Source organism: Salmo salar, chromosome ssa21, assembly GCF_905237065.1.
Source record: "Salmo salar chromosome ssa21, Ssal_v3.1, whole genome shotgun sequence".
NCBI classification, from domain to species: Eukaryota; Metazoa; Chordata; class Actinopteri; order Salmoniformes; family Salmonidae; genus Salmo; species Salmo salar.
The window spans coordinates 42,389,049-42,410,906 of NC_059462.1; the positions used below are offsets into that span (position 1 = coordinate 42,389,049).

Sequence of the window (21,858 nt, forward strand, 5' to 3'; positions counted from 1 at the left end):
TCAAGGGCACAGTTAGATTTTTCACCTAGTCAGCTCAGTGATTTAAACCAGCAACCTTTTGGTTACTGTCCCAACACTCTTAACCGCTAGGCTACCTGCCCAAATATAGTTCATTTGAGGTGGTTGATATTCTACGCCTGCTTGTGTACATTGAACTGCAGTAAAAACAATCATTCATTAAAGCTAGTGCCTGTGGAACATGAGGTTGTGACATTAAACAAGGTGGCAAAGGTGATCTGTATGGAAGTGGAATCTGGAGAATGCTGGTGTGTTGCCACATATTCCACAACGAGTTATTCTACCTATAAGATTTTAGCAATAGGGTCAAATAAGTTGGTACTTTGCATAGACTGCTTTCCATATAGCATATGAGACTCCTATGAGAAGACATGTATCGTGCTTTATTTTAACCAACTCAAAATAAAGCACAGGTAGACATTTATTTTATACACAAATGTTTATTTAGTCAAATAAAGCAACATTCTGATAAGAACAAAGGGGTGATCACTGATAGGTGAGCAGAGGATTGAGAAGGAATGGCCGTTAGAGGACTGTACACAGAAACCATAACAATATTTTAAAGAACTTCAAAACTCACTGACTTGCTTTTCCATTCGTTAACATGGCCAACTTACATCCTGCATGTCACTGTACTGCATGTGTCTATCATTCCTTATGGAAATTATAAAAGAAATAAAACAATACATAAGCTCTAAGAAATGTTTCAGTTTTATATTTCTTTCTCCCTAATCATATAGTGCCTTTATTTGATTAAAAATTAATCTTGGGCCACAGACACTGTGGCTATGTTGGACACACCCACTACAAAGACAGAGGGGCTAAATAATACAAAAAAATGGACCAAGTCCTATCTACACACCAAGAGAGATAGGACGAAGAGTGGAGAGAGAAGAGATGAAAGAGAGGAGGGAAAGAGAGAAACCGAGTGAACAGAGAGAGAGAGAAAGAGAGAGACCGTAAACAGAGAGAAAGAAAGAGCATGAACAGAGAGCAGAATCACAGGAAGTACTCCAGCTCATAGCGGAGGTAAGGGTTCTTCTCATCGTTGTAGACGTGGGGGTAGTGAGCGATCAGAGCATCCTGGGAACCGATGTAGATGGAGTTATAGATCTTCCAGTAGACGTCTCGGACCTTCCTGGCTGGGTGGAAGAGACCCTGGAGAGAGCAGACAAGGTTAGAGAGCATTACCAACTCAACGGCTGCATTTACAGTGCTAGTATGATTATGGCTTATTTGTTTAGGCATTTTTTGTTGAGGGGGTTACAGGTACATCATCTCTTCACATTTTTAAGTTGATAAAACATGTACCTGTAGGTAAGACATATATAGAGTTTAATAATATATTCAGTATAAACAGGGAAAAACTAAAAAGTAGTCCTCCATCCCAATCATGTTCCCATTCAAGCCCCCCCACCAAAACTATGTTTTCATGAAATAAACTACATGACCAAAAGTATGTGGACACCTGCTCGTAAAAACATCTCATTCCAAAATCATGAGCATTAATATGGAGCTGTTCCCACCTTTGCTGCTAAAATAGCCTCTACTCTTCTGGGAAGGCTTTCCACTAGATGTTGGAACATTGCTGCGGGGACTTACTTCCATTCAGCCACAAGACCATTAATGAGGTCAGCACTGATGTTGGGCGATTAGGCCTGGCTCGCAGTCTGCGTTCCAATTCATCCCAAAGGTGTTCGATGGAGTTGAGGTCAGGGCTCTGTGCAGGCCAGTCAAGTTCTTCCACACCGATCTCGACAAACTATTGCTGTATGGACCTCGCTTTGTGCACGGGGGCATTGTCATGCTGAAACAGGAAAGGGCCTTCCCCAAACTGTTGCCACAAAGTTGGAAGCACAGAATCATCTAGAATGTCATTGTATGCTGTAGCATTAAGATTTCCCTTCACTGGAACTAAAGGGCCTAGCCCGAACCAGGAAAAACAGCCTCAGACCATTATTCCTCCTCCACCAAACTTTACAGTTGGCACTATGCATTGGGACAGGTAGTATATTCCTGGCATCCGCCAAACCCAGATTAGTCCCAGATGGTGAAGCTTGATTCATCACTGCAGAGAACACGTTCCCACTGCTCAAGAGTCCAATGGCGGCGAGCTTTACACATCTCCACCCGACGCTTGGCATTACACATGATGACCTTAGGCTTGTGTTGTGGCAGCTCGGCCGTGGAAACCCATTTTATGAATCTTCGACAAACAGTTCTTGTGCTGACGTTGCTTCCAGAGGCACTTTGGAACTTGGTAGTGAGTGTTGCAACCGAGGACAGATTATTTTTACACCCTAAGCGCTTCAGCACTTGGCGGTCCCGTTCTGTGAGATTGTGTGGCCTACCACTTTGCAGCTGAGCCGTTGTTGCTCCTAGACGTTTCCACTTCCCAATAACAGCACTTCCAGTTGGACCGGGGAAGCTCTAGCAGGGCAGAAATTTGACGAACTGACTTGTTGGAAAGATGTCACTGAGCTCTTCAGTAAGGTCATTCTACTGCCAAAGTTTGTCTATGGAGATTGCATGACTGTGTGCCCAATTTTATACACCTGTCAGCAACGGGTGCGGCTGAAATAGCTGAATCCACTCGATTGAATGGGTGTCCACATACTTTTGTATATATAGTGTATCCACTGCAGTTTGTTCATGGACTTCATAACGGTATGTTGCTGTTGATAGTGATATCACTTCTTACATCATTTACAACACTCAGCTATTCTAAAATGATCCTAGTCATCTAGTAACAGATAGTAGTCAATCTGCTACCTGTCTGTCAGTACAAGGAGATCAGTGATGTAGTATCAGTCAGGTTTACCTGCAGGCAATACTGCAGCATGCGGCAGGGGCCGATAGCCACCCTGAGGCCCTCCAGGGCCCCCATGACAGCCTGGATTACATGGGGCGACGTCTCAAACACATTGGGCCACACGTAGTTCAACAAGTGGTTAAGGGAGTCCTCACAGCCGAAGCCGTAGACACCCAGGGACATGTGCTGCACCACAGCACTGGCAGTCTGTCTGTGGACCAGGTCTCTGCAAGGAGGAGAGGAGAAAAACAGGGTTACCATGGAGCCAGTCGAAAGGTGCAAAGGAGCAGGTGGGGTCTACTATATATTCTAATTCTGTGGAGGAAATCCACAATGAATGACACTTGACTTTTCATTTGTAATCAACAGGTGCAGGGTGAGAACAGAAGTGAACTGGATGTCAGATCTGACAGTTCTCATGTTGGTGTCCATCTAGTGAAGTACTAGTCCTGATCTGACCACAGACCAGTCCAAAAGGCGAGAATGATTCGCAGGCATATTACAGCACATTCAACTGAGTGATCCCTAACTGTTACAGACAGAAGTAATCGTGGCTATGTAGCTTGATGCATTTACCATACTTGGAAAATGTTGTGTTTTTGGTTTATTGACTACAGGGTTACTGTGACTTTAGTCAGCCCACCAGACTGATTGTTAGTTACAATGTTTGGTCCTTTCACCTGTCCATCAGTGCATCCTCCAGCAGGGGCGTGACAGCATAGATGTAGTCCTTGCCCATCTCCCCGATGTACTCAAACAGGAAGGACAGGGACTTGAGCACGCCGTTCTGCACGTTGAGCTCAGGCACGCGGTACTCGTTCATGAGAGCGGGGAGCACGGTGAAAGGAGAACAGGTCTCAGCCACGATGGCGATGGCCACGGTGGTACACACTCTGTTCTGACGCTCCTGAACCTTCAGGTTGTTGAGTAGTGTGGCCAGCACATCATGGGGTCTGGAGGGGTCAACGATAGGCTAAATATATACTGGTTACCATGACAGTAACAGGTGAAGTATCACCAAGCATCATTATAATACAACTTTGAGACAACATTTTTCATGGACGCTCAGAAACCCTAATAAATGTGCAGCAATGGAGATCAACAAGTCTTGAGAGAAGTATTGGGCAGTAGCCAGAGACAGGAGCACTCACCCGATAGCCTTGGCGATGTATCCGAAGGTGTTGACGGTGGCTCTGCGGATGGCCTTCTTGTGGGCCTTGAGGAGCTCCAGCAGCTCAAAGCAGATCCGCATCCACTCCCTGGCCGACACGTACTCAGCACCCCTACACAGACAGACCAGGGTAGGAGTTACAACATGGTTACTGAAACATCTACTATTGTACCATATTTACACATATGGTTAGGAGTCAAAGATTGGAATTTACTAGTGAATGTGTGTGTAAAAGATTAGACTGTACTGGTGAATGTGTGAGTAACAGATTGACACTGATGTAGTCCAATCTTTCAAAGATTGGACTTTACTAGTGAATATCTATCTGTATGTGTGTGTGATTCCTTTGCTACAGACATACCTGTCAGCAATCCTGCCCACCAGGTCAATACAGTTCTCCTGCACCTTCTCATGTCTGTTCTTCAGGATGGGCGTCAGCCGAGGTAGCAGGTCTTTGATTGGTGGAGTCATCTTGTGCATACCTGAGTGACAGCACAGACAACCAATCAGCTCTCTGGATGCATATCACCAAGTATTAACACCTCTACTATCCTAACTTAATCATAACCACTCTTATAGCATTACTGCTGTTAAACCAGCCCAATACTTGTTCTTCACTGAACTCAACTAACACAAGTCATTCACAGGCATCTCTCTACCCACTGGAGCACTTTCTCAAATTATTTCAGCCCGTCTTAGGAAGTGAGAGGGCTAAATTAGTGGGCTGAGAGTGTATGGAGCTACAAGACAGAGATTGGATAGCATTTTGGAAAATAAAACAAATGCTTTTTAAAATTTTACCTTTATTTAACTAGGCAAGTCAGTTAAGAACAAATTCTTATTTTCAATGACGGCCTAGGAACAGTGGGTTAACTGCCTTGTTCAGGGGCAGAACGACAGATTTTTACCTTGTCAGATCAGGGATTCGATCGGTTACTAGTCCAACGCTCTAACCACTAGGCTACCTGCCGCCCCAAATGACTTTTCATTTGTAACCAACAGGTGCAGGGTGAGAACAGAAGTGAACTGGATGTCAGATCTGCCAGTTCTCATGTTGGTGTCCATCTAGTGAAGTACTAGTCCTGATCTGACCACAGACCAGTCCAACAGGTGAGAATGATTCGCAGGCATGTGACTGAAGACCAAAGGGTCATCAACCTTAGTGTCAACATGCTATTGGTCAGAAGACAGGGAGTTGTAGTAGTGAGGGGGTAACGTTTACATACCGATGACATTGACGATGGCCTTGAGAGCACCAAGGATACTTCCCAGTACTTCAGGATACTCTTCTCCTAGATACTCATATAACACCACTCCCAGGTGACCCATCAGCTTCTCCTGTGGAGAGAAAGAAAGAGAGGGGGGTTTAGAAAGGGAATCAGCTTCTCCTGTGGAGGAGAGAGAGGTTTAGAAAGGGAATCAGCTTCTCCTGTGGAGGAGAGAGAGGTTTAGAAAGGGAATCAGCTTCTCCTGTGGAGGAGAGAGAGGTTTAGAAAGGGAATCAGCTTCTCCTGTGGAGGAGAGAGAGGTTTAGAAAGGGAATCAGCTTCTCCTGTGGAGGAGAGAGAGGTTTAGAAAGGGAATCAGCTTCTCCTGTGGAGGAGAGAGAGGTTTAGAAAGGGAATCAGCTTCTCCTGTGGAGGAGAGAGAGGTTTAGAAAGGGAATCAGCTTCTCCTGTGGAGGAGAGAGAGGTTTAGAAAGGGAATCAGCTTCTCCTGTGGAGGAGAGAGAGGTTTAGAAAGGGAATCAGCTTCTCCTGTGGAGGAGAGAGAGGTTTAGAAAGGGAATCAGCTTCTCCTGTGGAGGAGAGAGAGGTTTAGAAAGGGAATCAGCTTCTCCTGTGGAGGAGAGAGAGGTTTAGAAAGGGAATCAGCTTCTCCTGTGGAGGAGAGAGAGGTTTAGAAAGGGAATCAGCTTCTCCTGTGGAGGAGAGAGGTTTAGAAAGGCAATCAGCTTCTCCTGTGGAGGAGAGAGAGGTTTAGAAAGGGAATCAGCTTCTCCTGTGGAGGAGAGAGAGGTTTAGAAAGGGAATCAGCTTCTCCTGTGGAGGAGAGAGAGGTTTAGAAAGGGAATCAGCTTCTCCTGTGGAGGAGAGAGAGGTTTAGAAAGGGAATCAGCTTCTCCTGTGGAGGAGGGAGAGAGAGAGAGAGAGAGAGAGAGAGAGAGGTTTAGAAATGAAAGAAGAACTCCGTCAGTGAAGGTGATATTATTGCAGTGTGAGTGTGTGTGTATCAGTGAGTGAGTGAGTGAGTGAGTGAGTTATATATATGCGTGTGTGCAATACGAGTGTGTGTGTTGGCGTGTGCATGCGTGTATGTGCGTGCGCATCTATGAGTGGTTGGGAAGACTAACCTCCTGGCAGGTTTTCATGACCACGGCGGTGCGGGAGATGAGGTCAGCAGCCTGCTGGCGGACCTTGGCGGACTTGTTGTTGAGACGCCACAGCACTGTACCACAGATCTGAGGCAGGTAGGGCTTCACCCTCTTCCCCAGGGCATTTACCACCGTGCCAAACCCGTTCAGCATCACAGAGTCCTACAGGGGTCAGAGGTCAAGTCCTACAGTTAGTCATATTCCACACAGGTAGGCTAATGACGGACTGAGAGTGTCTGTGTCCAAAACGGAATCATATAGAAGGGCTCTGGTTTAAAGGGAATAGGGTGCCATTTCAGACACCAGCAGTTACCCATTCAAACCAAAATGAATCTCCCATCAAGCCTCAGATTACCATAAATCCACACTGCTGTTCAGACTAGAGGTCGACCGATTAATCGGAATGGCCGATTAATTGGGGCCGATTTCAAGTTTTCATAACAATCGGAAATCGGTATTTTTGGCCGCCGATTTGGCCGATTTTTTAAAATATATACTTTTTTTACACCTTTATTTAACTAGGCAAGTCAGTTAAGAACACATTCTTATTTTCAATGACGGCCTAGGAACGGTGGGTTAACTGCCTTGTTCAGGGGCAGAATGACAGAATTTACCTTGTCAGCTCAGGGATTCAATCTTGCAACCTTACGGTTAACTAGTCCAACGCTCTAACCACCTGCTTTACATTGAGGTTACGCGAATGCATAAGAAGCCAAGGTAAGTTGCTAGCTAGTATTAAACTTATCTTATAAAAACCAATCAATCAATCATAATCACTAGTTAACTACACATGGTTGATGATATTACTAGTTTATCTAGCCTGTCCTGCGTTGCATATAATCGCTTAGGTACACGATGCTCCAACCATAAACATCAATGCCTTTCTTAAAATCAATACACAAGTGTATATTTTTAAACCTGCATATTTAGTTAATATTGCCTGCTAACATGAATTTCTTTTAACTAGGGAAAATGTGTCACATCTCTTGCAAACAGAGTCAGGGTATATGCAGAAGTTTGGGCCGCCTGGCTCGTTGCAAACTAATTTGCCAGAATTTTACGTAATTATGACATAACATTGAGGGTTGTGCAATGTAACAGGAATAACGTTTTGTTTTCGAGATGATAGTTTCCGGATTCGACCATATTAATTACCTAAGGCTCGTGTTTCTGTGTGTTATTATGTTATAATTAAGTCTATGATTTGATAGAGCAGTCTGACTGAGCGGTGGTAGGCACCAGCAGGCTCGTAAGCATTCATTCAAAATAGCACTTTCGTGCGTTTTGCCAGCAGCCCTTCGCAATGCATTGCGCTGTTTATGACTTCAAGCCTGTCAACTCCCAAGATTAGGCTGGTGTAACAGATTTGAAATGGCTAGCTAGTTAGCCGGGTGCGCGCTAATAGCGTTTCAAACGTGACTCGCTCTGAGACTTGGAGTAGTTTTTTCCCCTTCCTCTACATGGGTAACGCTGCTTCGAGGGTGGCTGTTGTCAATGTGTTCCTGGTTCAAGCCCAGGTAGGAGCGAGGAGAGGGACGGAAGCTAGACTGTTACACTGGCAATACTAAAGTGCCTATAAGAACATCCAATAGTCAAAGGTATATGAAATACAAATCGTATATAGAGAGAAATAGTCCTATAATTCCTTTAATAACTACAACCTAAAACATCTTACCTGGGAATATTGAAGACTCATGTTAAAAGGAACCACCAGCTTTCATATGTTCTCATGTTCTGAGCAAGGAACTTAAACGTTAGCTTTTTTACATGGCACATATTGCACTTTTACTTTCTTCTCCAACACTTTGTTTTTGCATTATTTAAACCAAATTGAACATGTTTCATTATTTATTTGAGGCTAAATTGATTTTATTGATGTATTATATTAAAGTTAAAATAAGTGTTCATTCAGTATTGTTGTAATTGTCATTATTACAAATAAAAAAATAGGACTTTTTAAATTTATTTTAAAATCGTCTGATTAATCGGTAGCGGCTTTTATGGGCCTCCAATAATCGGCATCGGCGTCGAAAAATCATAATCGGTCGACCTCTAGTTCAGACAGGGATAACTTGTTTCAGCACAGGCTTTTCCCAATGTTATACCTCGAGCCAGGATCAGTAGGCAAACGTTCTGGGCCCGGTTTCCCAAAAGCATCTTAAAGCTAGGTTCATCATTAGAACCATCGTAGGAGCATCGTTAAATCTCAGAGCTGTTTCCCAAACCCATCGTTATTAACGTTGCACTTCAAACCGCTGGCAATCTAACGCCTGCCCCAGACCGCTGGTAGAACAGCTAAGTGCGCCGTTAGATACTTTTGGCCCTTTATACACAGTAGATCTCCTCCAAACATAGAATCACATGGTTTATCTGTCTCTGTGACCACTGGTAACTTCACAACAAAGATGACTACAAAAACTAAGTTGGCAATGTCTTGGCATTGATAGAAACAATATAAACAGTAGGCTATAGCTCTATGTCAATCATACTGAAATACAGTTCATTTTCAATCGAGTTGTATTTTGTTACTTGTAGACTATTGTCTGTAATTTGTCTCATTATATTTCATGATGTGTAGCCTAACGTGCCAATTTTTATTGGGTAAGCATTATAATAAGCCGCCTCAATATTTGCAGCCGTAGGTGGTAATATCTCTTTAGGAGCTGATCCAATGTCAGTATTGTGACATAATTATAAATGTTAAGGTAAGATTTTAACTGAGAAAGCTGATCCGAGAACAGCAATGCCTTTCTTCCAAAGTTATCAATATCGACACACACGACTGACTGTTCTCTGTAAGGTGTTTTGGGAAATGAATGTTACATCTTAGACCATTGTAAGAAAGACGCATCGGTAAAACACTGGGAAGCCTAAGTTCCATTGCTTTTGGGAAACCCTGAAACGTTTCAGATAGAAAGGTCAGGAGCCAACCTGATTCCTTATTCTACATGTCAGAGAGGCATGATTGTTCTACATAATCCATTTCTATCTGAACGTTCCACAACATTGTTCCTTGCTGAAAATGCCCCAGGTACCCCCCGGGTCTCACCTCTGTGGTCTGTTCCTGGAAGGCGTACAGGATGCCGTCGATCAGCTGCTCCTCCAGCTTGTGGTCGATGTCAGCAGCTCCCAGGTTCCCCATGATCTTCTCTATGGTCTCCATCACCATCTTCCTGTACTGCTCTGCCTCGTCCTTCAGGTCATCTACGATACGAGAGATGATCTCTGCTGCTCCCACCTTATTGGCCAGCTCCACTGTGGTGTCCACCAGCTAGAAGATGGGCAGACATACAGGGAAGAGGTTAGCTCACAGACCCAAAAAACACCAGTCATGAATCAACTATGACCAGATTTTAATGTTAGTCAGTTGTTGAATTTCTTTGTATTTCACCATTGAGGCTAAAATATATCTATATTTTATTGTCATAGAATTGTCTATAACTGATTTATGATTGGTTAAACATTTAGTTTAGGTCTGTAATCAAGCCAGTCAGTATAAGGGATATGCATGGAGTCGTTCCTGTTTGAGCTGCGTCTGTACCGACCTGTCTGTAGTTGCGTCTGTCCAGGGCCATCCTGTGCTGCCAGAAGTGCTTGAAGAAGGGAGGCAGGATCTCTGTCTTGATGTAGTTGGCTTCCACACCGTCAGTACCACAACACTGTTTCACCACCTGGAAGAGAGGGGGAACAATGGGGGTTAGAAACAGGCCACACATACACCAATTCAGTTTGAAGTGTACTACGTAGCATGTGGAACTTATGTTTCGTTCTGGAAATGTAACCAACAGGTGCAGGGTGAGAACAGAAGTGAACTGGATGTCAGATCTGACAGTTCTCATGTTGGTGTCCATCTAGTGAAGTACTAGTCCTGATCTGATAGGTCGAACAAGCGAGAATGAGTCGAGCACACACACACACACACACACACACACACACACACACACACACACACACACACACACACACACGCAGGCTCCCTCACCTTGAGCACGATCTTCTTCATCTCCTCGTCAGGAGACTGGAACTCTCTGATGAGGATCAGCATGACCTCTCTGGTGTAGTAGTTAGCATACTCAGCATCCATCAGAGGGATCAGGTAGCCAATGGCCTTCAGGAACGCAGCCAGACCCTGGAACCAGAGGGGAGAGGTAAGAGTTAACTCAGTTACTGTATCCAGACAATTCTGCTGTTTTAAAGATAGTTTGCTGCAATTCTACACCTTTTGCCATGGCTTATGCCGTGTTCTTATGCCATCTGAGTGACTCAAACATAACGTTTAAGTTCACACTAAAAACGCTTAAGCGTCCCGAACTTTTTTCCTTCTGTAATTTTTGTTATGTACATCATATTTCATTTGTATTATAATGTACATTATATTTTTGGGGGTGACGGCCACTATTGAATGAATATAGGGGAAACCCTGGTATCTATACAGGCAAGATCCTGAAATGAAGTTGTATTGTAATGTCAAGTAAACTTGTTTGTATTAACCTGTTAACTGTTTTAGGAATGTAACCAACAGGTGCAGGGTGAGAACAGAAGTGAACTGGATGTCAGATCTGACAGTTCTCATGTTGGTGTCCATCTAGTGAAGTACTAGTCCTGATCTGACCACAGACCAGTCCAACAGGCGAGAATGATTCGCAGGCATGAGACAAAGCAATGTGTCCTCACCTTTCCTCTGTGCTGTCGGATACCCTTCCACAGGGGTTTGAGTACGGAGTCAAAGGACTCAATACCGTAGGGCGTGGCAGCCTCAGCCAGGGCGGCGATGGCCAGGGCACTGATGGTCCGCACCTTCTGCTGCTCATCCACTAGACCTGAGGGGGGCAGACACGGCGGAGGTCAGATCATCATATATGTTATCCTTCTTTGTAAAGTGTACTGTGGCCATATTATCCTTCTTTGTAAAGTGTACTGTGGCCATATTATCCTTCTTTGTAAAGTGTACTGTGGCCATATTATCCTTCTTTGTAAAGTGTACTGTGGCCATATTATCCTTCTTTGTAAAGTGTACTGTGGCCATATTATCCTTCTTTGTAAAGTGTACTGTGGCCATATTATCCTTCTTTGTAAAGTGTACTGTGGCCATATTATCCTTCTTTGTAAAGTGTACTGTGGCCATATTATCCTTCTTTGTAAAGTCTACTGTGGCCATATTATCCTTCTTTGTAAAGTGTACTGTGGCCATATTATCCTTCTTTGTAAAGTGTACTGTGGCCATATTATCCTTCTTTGTAAAGTGTACTGTGGCCATATTATCCTTCTTTGTAAAGTGTACTGTGGCCATATTATCCTTCTTTGTAAAGTGTACTGTGGCCATATTATCCTTCTTTGTAAAGTGTACTGTGGCCATATTATCCTTCTTTGTAAAGTGTACTGTGGCCATATTATCCTTCTTTGTAAAGTGTATTGTGGCCATATTATCCTTCTTTGTAAAGTGTATTGTGGCCATATTATCCTTCTTTGTAAAGTGTATTGTGACCAACAATGCACTTTAAAATAAACTTGAAATGTCAACCCTCACACCCTAGATACTAGAAAACTAAACTACTTGAGTCAAGTATACTAGTCACTCCTAAATATAACTAATGTACTATAACTGGAAAACTAAACAGGTCCAATAGCATCCTCAGGCAGTGGCCCCTCCCCTCACCATGCTCGATGATCTCCACCAGACTCCTCAGATGGGGCAGGATGGCACAACCCATGAGGATGGCAATCTGCTGGACAATCTTGATGCCCGTGTGGCGGGCCTGCCATGACTTCTTGCTCTTACACACAGCCTTGAGGAAGGGCAAGAGGGAGGGGATACCCAGAGCGGACGCTACGACAGCGAAAGCTCTGGCGGTTGTATTTCTGACGTATTCATCCATGTTGTCAATATCAGGTCTCATAGTGGAGATCATAGTGGCCAGGCCAGCAGCCTAGAGGGGGAGGGAGGGAGGATAAGAGATCAACTAAGATTAATAGGTGTTTATGATACTGCTTGCATAGACATCGTAAGTATAATTTCAGGTCAAATTGTATTTACTACTTGCTTTAGGAGTGTGACCAACGGGTGCAAGGTGAGAACAGAAATGAACGATGTCAGACCGGCTAGTTCTCCTGCTGGTTTTTCTAGCGAAGTACCAGCCCTAATCTGACCACGGACCGGTCCAACAGGCATACGACCAACTGTGGTGGGTGTGTGAGTACATTATAGGGCTGGAAGTGGGGCTCACCTTGGCCAAATTAGAGATGATCTCCCTGCCCTCCACTCTGGCGTAGTAATCTTCATCAATCAGCAGCGGCTCAATCACCACCAGGATCTGGGGAACAGAGAGTCAATCAGTGGGGGCCAATCTCAGCACAGGAGACATATTGTAAACCGAGTCAATGAGTCCCTCGCTCTCACACACGACGACCCACCTTGTGTACGTATGGGCGGACCAGGTCGTCCAGCTTGTAGAGGATGCGGTCTATGACCTTGACCAGCAGGTGGCGCTCCTGGTCCTCCAGAGTAGGAGACATGAGCAGGGGCAGGATCTGGTTGAAAAGGGGCCCTGCTCCAAACTCCCTCGCCTTGTCTGTGATCTGACGCAGAGCAGCCTGAGGAGAGACGCAAGGGGGTTAGACTGGACGGTTGACTTTTCAGTGTGAGAGTTACACACCAAAAGGAAGATGGAGCTAAGTCTGTAGAGATGAAAGGCCTATCTAGTGTTACCTATGTCAAACCTTCATAAATCAGATTATGCTGATAATGGCAGCCATCTTGGTCAGGGAAATGTTCCATTAAATTCTGTGGTCAAGACTGAGGACAGTTGGCATCTGGTCTCACCTTTCTCATGGGAGGTGTCCCGTTCTTGATTTTCAGCAGCAGTTTCATGATCTTACGCTCCTTCTGTTCCTCTGGGCTCAGAGTGGACTCATCCACCTCAACCAGCAGTTTATCAAAGTACTGGATGTCGTCTGGTTTGAGGAAGGGCAGGTTGCCACTGGGCTGGTCGTTGATCTGCTTCATGGAGCGGTCCTCCTGCTGCATATGGAAGCCCGTCATGCCCCCCATGGGGGTGGGGGTGGCAGACAGCTTCCGGGCAGGGGTACGGATGGGCACATAGCCTGCTGGTGGGGGAAGGACCTGTGGAGGGAGGTGGGGGATGAAATGTTAGTACTATTCATTTATCATACTTTAGTGATTAGCTTTATTTACTTCAGTTCCATTCACTCTTTCTCTGTACTGGATAGAGCCCTTATCGAGGCATTTGTCTGAGGTCTTCAACTGAAGAGGCACGCTGCTGTGGGGATCCCGACCCAGAGACACAGAACGTGACCCTGGCCCAGTGACCCCAGAGACAGAATGGACCTCGTTCCGACTTGTCCTTGTATCATCACGAAGACCCTTCAATCACTTCATATAGATACTGCATTTGATGTGACAAGTGACGGTTGAGCTCCATTTCTCCATTGTGCTGGGGAGTGGGTGTGTGTACCTTGTATCCTTCTGGGAACATGGCATCCAGCTCATCGTCTGTGAGAGGTCGGTTCCTCTCGTCTATCTCTCTCTCCCAACGCCAGGCCTGCAGCTGCTCTGGGGTCATGCTCATCAGGTGACCTGACAGGATAGGAAACGCATGCATAATGTAAACATGCCTCAATAACCCAGTATCATGACTTAGTGGAACATTCCTACTACTTCATACTACTAGTAAATTAACAACAAGTACATCATATCAATTCACCAACAGTTATCAGTGTTAAATTATATTCTACCTCGAAGGAATTGAAAATGGGTTTCAAAGGCCTGACAGGAAGGCAAGGTGATTGACAGTACCTGGAGAGGGAGTGGCCATATTCATGGCAGGGGTTCCGATGGGAGTTTTCCCAGGGGTCATCAGTGGGGTGGAAGAGCCCATCTGGCTGGCGGGGGTCTCGTCCCAACGGGACTTCCTTTTACTGGCCCCGGGGGTGGGGGTCTCTCCCACTGACTCGTCTCCCCTGTCTGTTCGGGGGGTCTCGGCCCAACCACTTCCATGACCAGGGGTCTCCCTCTCCGTCTTGGGGGTCTCGTCCCATCGGTTTTTGCGCACGCTGCCTGTGGCTCCCCCGTGTCCAGGGGTGGTGTGTCCCGGTGTGTCCCCTCTGCCTGGCGTGGCTGCTCCAGCCGGGGTGTGGCTAGGGGTGGGGTCCCACATTCGGGAGCTGGGGGTGGCCCCTGGGGTCTCACTGCCCTTGTTCCTTCCGGGGGTCTCGTCCCAGCGGCTGTTGGATGGGGTGTGTCCTGGGGTGTGTCCTGGGGTGTGTCCTGGGGTCTGCTGTATGTGTGGTGGGGGGTGTCCAGGAATAAAGGGCTCAGTGAGTTCTCACAGTACAGAAATGTAAACTAGAGAAGCACGGTTGAGTTACCTTGTTCCACTAGGATCTTAAAAGGCACATGTCAAGGCAAATAAACTGCCCCAAAAACATTTCTATATCATTTGCTGATCGAACACCAGACCAAAAAATTATAATTGTAAGGATACAAACTGGATCTGATCAACTAAGATAAGTTTTACCTCAGCAGCCTGATCGGCCTGGTCCCAGCTGGACATCTTCTTAGGTGTGCCGGCGTTGCTGGGGGTTCCTGATTGGTCCTGTTTCTCGGCCGTCTGGTCCCAGCGGCGTTTACGCTTCGCGGCGGCGGCGGCAGCAGCAGCCTGGGAGGCGGCAGAGCCGTTGACAGCCTTCAGGTCTCCTGTTTTGGCCTTCTCTGCCATCTGCAGACGAATCTCTTTCTGCATGGAGGGAGAGCAGGGAGAGCGTGAGAACACCAACCAAAGGATAAACACAGCAGGGAAAAGTTTCCTGTGGGATTTGTAGGACTTAAGTCTATTGTAGGCAACGATACACCACACTGAACGATACAATTCCATTATGTGGGTGTATTTATTATAAACTGGGTGGTTGGAGCCCCGAAGACTGATTGTTTGAAAGCCATGGTATATCAGACTGTATACCACAGGTATGACAAAACATGACTTTAACTTTTCTAATTACATTAGTAACCAGTTTATAAAAGCAATAAGGCACCTCAGGGGTTTGTGGGATATGGCCAATATACCACAGCTAAGGGTTGTATGCAGGCACTTTGTGTTGCGAAGTGCATAAGTACAGCTGTTAGCCGTGGTATATTGACCAAATACCACACCCCCTCGGGCCTTATTGTTTAATTATATCCTTTATGGACACACAGCACTCAGAAACATGAGCTCAAGACAAAGCCATGCCCTTGGTCTAAAGCAGTGTTTACCAACCCTGGTCCTCCAGTACCCCCAACAGAACACCTTTTCATTGCAGCCCCAGACAAACACACCTCCTTCAGCTCATTGAGGGCTTGAGGATTAGTTGACAAGTTGGATCAGGTGTGCTTATCCAGGGTTACAATAAAATGTGTACTGAAGGGGGTACTCGAGGACCACAAAGGGGGTTTATGTGGTCTGTCTTACCTCCTCTTTGGTCAGGTGCTGCTCCTTCATGACGTCCATGTACGACCTGGACTGCAGCTTGGGGTCCGGTGTTTTGCCCCCTGCGCGAAAGAGCACCAACAAGACACAGGGCAGCCGATTAGAACATGCCCCCAGGACCCGGCTTCATAACACACAGCAAGCACAACAACACAGCCAGCTCAGCTAGGCCCTCACTTTTCTTTAGGAAACATTTACTGGTTTAGTTCCTTAAGCTGAATCACAACAAGACAACCCTAGATACACAACATACAGACAGTCCTCTCTTGCTTGCCTTACATACAAACATAGCTGTCTAAAAAAAAACAGGCAGATACATTGAGAAACAGCGGAGGTTGTTTTGTCTTTCTTTTAAGGAGATAACAGGAGAGGATAAAGCCATCACTGATGCAGGGGTCCTGGGCTGTGCTCTCCAGAATACGTACACTTTCAGTGCCAAGGGTCCTTCTGCAGTCAGACTTCAACCGGCAGAAAAGAAGCCTAGAAAATGTCTCTTTACCATTAGTAACACTTTGGAAAAGGGTTGGAACTCATACACATAAGCATACCACCTGTGATTTGTTTTTTACGTCACAAAAGAAAAATCCTCCTGGGGCTCAAACTTCAAAGTAAAAAAAATTAAATTAAAAAAATATCCCCCAGAGTGCGATTTACTGATAGCATTTTAAGAAAATGAAGTCAAGATTTTTTTTTGTTGCCAAATCTAGGAATGTTCTGTGAGCTAAATGTGTAGCTACTTTATGTAACCCAGGGCAGGGAGAGCATATCTATATATATATATGTAGTTACACGTATACCTGAGGGGCAGTGGAGCAACTTTTAGATCCATACGATCAATACCTTAGTTTCAGGGGAACAGGCCACATGCTACTGAGCAGTCATTAGTTTGACCTTGGAGTCCACTGCTATTCCAACTTCCTAAATGTAGATCTTGACTTCCTTTTTAGAAAAATGTTTAAAAAATATATATATTATGAATTACAAGATAAATCTAAAGCAAAAGACCACCATAAAATGGCAGCGTTTTCAATTTAATTCTATAAAAATAAGTCTTCGGTAGAAGACAAAATAAAAGGTTGTTGGGGTAGAGATTTGTTGAGGTATAGCTGCTTTTCCCCCACCCAGACAGACAACCAGCCAGTGGACCCTGACAAAAGTGACAAGCGCACACTTCTGTCTGTTCACCATAACCTACACAGGATGAGGTGCTGCACCCTTAAGAGACTGCAGTACAGGACTGGCAAAGCAGTACTGCTGTAGGAGAGAAATTAAGGACAGTTAGTATGGGCCTGTGGAATTGCGGCACACAGATTTCTTGATATGTTTCTATTTTACAAAGAAGTGAAATAGAAATATATTTCCATAACATATTTGTATATGACAGAGCTGTCTACATGCAGGTTTGATACAACCCTACCCCCAGACGACATTGAGGCACTAAGCCCAATTAAATCTCAGACCCTACAGGCAAATTGTTGCATTAAAAATACATTTCTGCAACGTGTAAATAAACATACTGTAAACTTAATCTACAAGGTATGTGTTTAGTTAATCAAATGCTTAAAGGCTAGTCAAGCTGTAGTCTGAGAAATAGGCCATCCTTGGTTAAACTGCACGGCTATTTAGTTCATTCTAACGAACAAACATAAATTTAAGCTGGCAAGACAAACAAGTTGTAGCCAGAGTTAGGCTTTGAGAAATGTGAATATATGTAAGTGACGGCTCCTTGCCCTGTGAGAGGTAAGGGACAAGACAATACTGGAGACAAAGCCCTTTGGCCAAGGATTATACAGTCACTGTAATCCACTCTATTACTTAGACCCCTGGAGCCCAAATTAAGATCCCTGACCAGATTTGGACTAAATGCCATTTAAAATGGGCTTGAAATCTGAGACCATAACTCACTAGTGTTGATGACAACGGCACTATAGTTTGTGTGTGTAAGTCTCATAATTGACTATGTCCTCATCTCTTCTAATGGAACTTCCCTAGCCCCTAAAAGTCTGACAAGCCTGCAGTGGTGGTAACTGACCATAAGCCTGCAAAATGATACTATAGTGGAGTGAAGGAAGGGCCACTTGGAAGAAAGGGGTGGTAAAATAGCATTGCTTATTACGAGTGTTCTTGTTTTACACAGGAATACTTTGAAGCCTCAGATCTGTACCCAGGTGGGTTGGCAATCTGGGGGCATTCCTTGACTGGGAGCCAAGCTTCAGACAGCCAGCACATTTCTGGCTTCTGACTGCCTCGTGATGGGGTGGTTTGTGTGTGCGGTAATGGGGTCATTGCGTTGCCGCTTACTGGGCACAGCAGGGTGCAGCACATTGTATGAGCAGGTGAATTACCCCAAGGATAAGCATCAAATCACAAACAATTAAAAACATTTTGCTACTCACATTACCCAATACCTTTCTTTAAATTAAACAGTTCATGATATAGATAGCCACATGGGCCTGTTAACCCTTCGAGACACTCACAGCCTACCTGCCACCCATGTAGTATTAGGTATAATAGTCTGTAACCAAGACAACACCTAACCACCTCTCCCTAAAACATATGGACCCCCTTACTGGCAGAAGTTGTATTTCGCACAACTTATTTCTCAGATGTTAACAATTATTCTCATTTTCGAGAAAAAAACTTGTATCTGCCATGTAAACCATTTGCCACAAAAGCAAAGAGATTTTATTGATACAAAATGATGAGTGATAAAAGGCACCCTCGGGCCAGAAGAGATTACCAAGGGAAGGTCTTAGTCTGGGGAGCAAGCAGCTGCACAGTGCTCGAAGGGCTAAGCAGCAAGAGGTGGGTTGGAACCCTTGAAAGGCATCCATGGGATCATGGCAGTTACAGTATAACACATAACATATATCAGGGGAGGACACTATGGAGGGAACATGGAGGGGTGAAATTTACCGTCTGCAAAGGGGTCAAGTCGCTCAGGAGAGATGATCATCTGTCGTCGTCTGGCCTTGTACTCGTCTTCACGCTCTGCAATCTTAGCGGGCCGGTGTTCGGCGAACGGGTCGTACTGAGAGGAGAGACAACACAGCACGTTACAATACATGTCATCATGGTAAACATTACAGAGTTTGATAAGTAGCCATTATAAAAAAATGGTGTCTACGACAAGATATGAGCGAGATAATTATGCAAATCCAAAACATTAGCACTAAGATTTGGTAGAATTCTACAGGAAGAGAGGAAGATGGTGTTGCGAACCTGCTCATCTGACTGCGGTATTGCATTGAGTATAGCCACCGGAGCATGATATCCCGGTTTCTTCTGTCCAAGTAGACTTGTTGAGGAGTCCTCCTCATCATCCTGAAAATAAGAGCGAGACAAGAGTCTGGTCAAGCCTAGCCATTTAAGGCAGACTCTCCCAGCTCGAGGACAACGAGACATATTGGTGTAGCCAACTCCATTTAAAAAAAAAATCAGACAGTGGAATAGCTGATGTCTGACCCCTAGGAAGAGAAAGAGGATGTCAGTGTTGCAGATGACGTGCAACACTTTTTCCAAGTTACAAAGGAAACATGCATCATTACATCACAGGATTTGACATTAGGACTTACATCCTCCTGTTCATTGGCCGCGATGGAGGTGACATATCCAGCGAAGCGGCTGTCGCTGCCACCGTAGATCTCCTGGTCGTAGTATCCAGTGGAGTCCAGTCCCACACCCTGATCTGCTCCCTCCTCCACCAGGGCAGCTTTCATGCCCTGGATCTCCAGGATCTGGGCCTCGATGTCTGGGGGGCAGGGGGGGATTAACAGTCATTGAGCATCTGGCATGTTGAAAACTATGTGCACAAACATCACCATTGATGTCAAGCATATTACCAAATCAAATGAGATTTTACATAAATGTAAATAAATAAGCAGCAGTGACAGGTTATACATTAACTAAAATAGATGCCATTGGAACTAATTATTACGCTTGACTACCATGCTCAAATCGTGCGCCGTGTTGACAAACTAGGGCCTGCTAAATTAGTTTCAATTTTAGCTTGCCAACGAATAGATAAACCACATAGTTAGCGTTGACTATCATATCTAGTAACTTACAGAATATCCGTCAGGGTTAGTTAGCTACGTTAGGTAGTTACTTAGCATTACCTTCAACGCCATCTTAATTAGGTAGCTTTTACAACACCAGTGTCACGCTGTTAAATAAATATATCTAGCTATATCAATATCATAGCAAGTTACGCATGTCTACATCTATACAAACATCCCATAAATAGTATCAAGAGCACACTAATATATATATATATATATATATAAGGCAATCATGCTTATTGAAATTCTTTATTATCTAGGTTAGCTAGCTTAGTAGTTAGCGGGACGCCATTATCTATTATGCGCCCGGCCTCGTTGCGTCTGGATTGTCAACATCATGTCACGAATGAAAATAGAGCTAAAACAGATAACGTTAGCAGACTTATAAACAACAGATGCATTTTGAAACTGACGTAAGTAAAATTAGGTTATAATAGCCATTTAAAACACTTTGTAAATAAATAATCTTACCTTCGTGTGTTTTGGCGATCTTCGCCATTTTGGTGGTTCAGTAAGACTGGAACCGGAAGTCAAAATGAATTAATATCCGTTCTGCAAAAAACAGATGCGCAGGCATGTGTAAAACAGAGGAAATGTGCATTTCTGTCTAAACATCACAGTTCCCAGTTGCTTGAGAGGGACATATCTGCGGTTTTAAACTTCAATTGAGATACTTAACGCCCTAAAATTAGACTGTTTGGCTATCAGAAAACAAGAAGTTGTGATATAGTGAATAAACTAACCAATTCATTGAGTTTTAAATCAAGGTAGCACTTTAAGGGAACTGTTTATAAATGCATGCTGAAAATCCAAAAGTAAACCACCATAGAATAGAATATATATTTTATTTATCTATTATAAATAAACACAGGCCAGGCTGGGAGTAGCAGCAAGCTGAAGAGAAGCGCCCTGCTCAATGGCACATTAGTGGTACCTGAGATATTGATATCAATCACCCTGGCATACTTACGGACATTGGTTAGCTGAAGTTGCTCTAGAAACTAGCTTAAATTCTAAATGACCATTTTATAATTATATTATTAATACAATCAATGTTATTACAATATGCAGTTCACTTGTAAAAACATAACCTGTGTCTCCATATCACATTACTCAGTCAGAAGCATTACAAGAACCATGCTATGGAAAAAACTAGCGACGGGATGAAAATATATAGTGACGGTTTTGGCACACTATTCGGCCCTAAACAGAGAGTACACAGTGGCAGAATGCCTGACCACTGTAACAGAACCAAATTATGGAAAGCTTTGACTATGTACAGATTCAGTGAGCATAGCCTATTGAGAGAGGCTCCCATAGGCAGACCTGGCTCTCAAGAGAAGACAGGCTATGTGCACACTGCCTACAAAATGAGGTGGAAACTGAGCTGCACTTCCTAACTTCCTGCCAAATGTATGACCATATTAGAGACACATATTTCCCTCAGACACAAAGGCACAAATAATTCGAAAACAAACCCAATTTTGGGAGAAATACCAGTGTGCCATCACAGCAGCCATATTTGTGACCTGTTGCCACAAGAAAAGGGCAACCAGTGAAGAACAAACACCATTGTAAATACAACCCACATCTATGTTTATTTATTTTCACTTTTGTAAATGAACTATTTGCACATCGTTACAACAATGTATATAGCCATAATATGACATCTTAAATGTTTATATTCCTTTGGAACGTTTGTGAGTGTAATGTTTACTGTTTATTTTGATTGTTTATTTCACTTCTGTTTATTATCTATTTCACTTGTTTGGCAATGTAAACATATGTTTTCCATGCCAATAAAGCCCTTTGAATTGAATCGCGAGAGAACCCTGCTTACGTTGTGTCCTTTCAACAAATTTAGCACTAACCTTTCAGAGCCAACTATGCACTGTAGGTCGATCAAGTCAAGGCAACTCAATCCCACATCTCGTGACATT

At 44.2% G+C, this 21,858-nt stretch overlaps 1 protein-coding gene across 8 annotated transcripts; it reads right to left on the bottom strand.

Annotated features, from left to right (window-relative positions):
* Positions 1 to 442: 442 nt before the first annotated feature.
* Positions 443 to 21,808, bottom strand: LOC100380860 (splicing factor 3B subunit 1). Of its 8 annotated transcripts, none has more exons than XM_014165276.2 (23): positions 20,390 to 20,470; positions 19,433 to 19,608; positions 19,080 to 19,181; positions 18,774 to 18,888; positions 15,840 to 15,919; positions 14,910 to 15,128; positions 14,189 to 14,666; positions 13,848 to 13,969; positions 13,196 to 13,495; positions 12,787 to 12,966; positions 12,600 to 12,686; positions 12,032 to 12,302; positions 11,050 to 11,195; positions 10,358 to 10,504; positions 9,921 to 10,046; positions 9,425 to 9,646; positions 6,355 to 6,537; positions 5,228 to 5,339; positions 4,363 to 4,483; positions 3,982 to 4,113; positions 3,511 to 3,783; positions 2,840 to 3,056; positions 443 to 1,176 (listed from the first exon to the last, which is right to left on the bottom strand). In XM_014165276.2, the coding sequence occupies exons 1-23, from the start codon at positions 20,415 to 20,417 to the stop codon at positions 1,018 to 1,020; spliced, it is 3,996 nt and encodes a 1,331-aa protein (XP_014020751.1). In that variant the 5' UTR covers positions 20,418 to 20,470; the 3' UTR covers positions 443 to 1,017. The 8 variants fall into 8 exon arrangements, 7 of the variants coding, with proteins under 7 accessions (XP_014020751.1, XP_014020750.1, XP_045560766.1 ...); XM_014165275.2 differs by having other exon boundaries at positions 14,189 to 14,669; XM_045704810.1 differs by lacking the exons at positions 19,080 to 19,181; positions 19,433 to 19,608; positions 20,390 to 20,470 and adding an exon at positions 16,283 to 16,337 and having other exon boundaries at positions 14,189 to 14,669.
* Positions 21,809 to 21,858: the final 50 nt, after the last annotated feature.

Bases quoted from the DNA above. Each gene is read 5' to 3' on its own strand.
- LOC100380860 (XM_014165275.2), bottom strand. From the start codon at position 20,417: ATGGCGAAGATCGCCAAAACACACGAAG. The intron at 12,303-12,599 runs GTGAGCCCCACT...CTCCCCCTCTAG, and splicing joins TCATCTCTAATTTGGCCAAG to GCTGCTGGCCTGGCCACTAT. The intron at 3,057-3,510 runs GTGAAAGGACCA...TCCTCCTTGCAG, and splicing joins GAGGATGCACTGATGGACAG to AGACCTGGTCCACAGACAGA.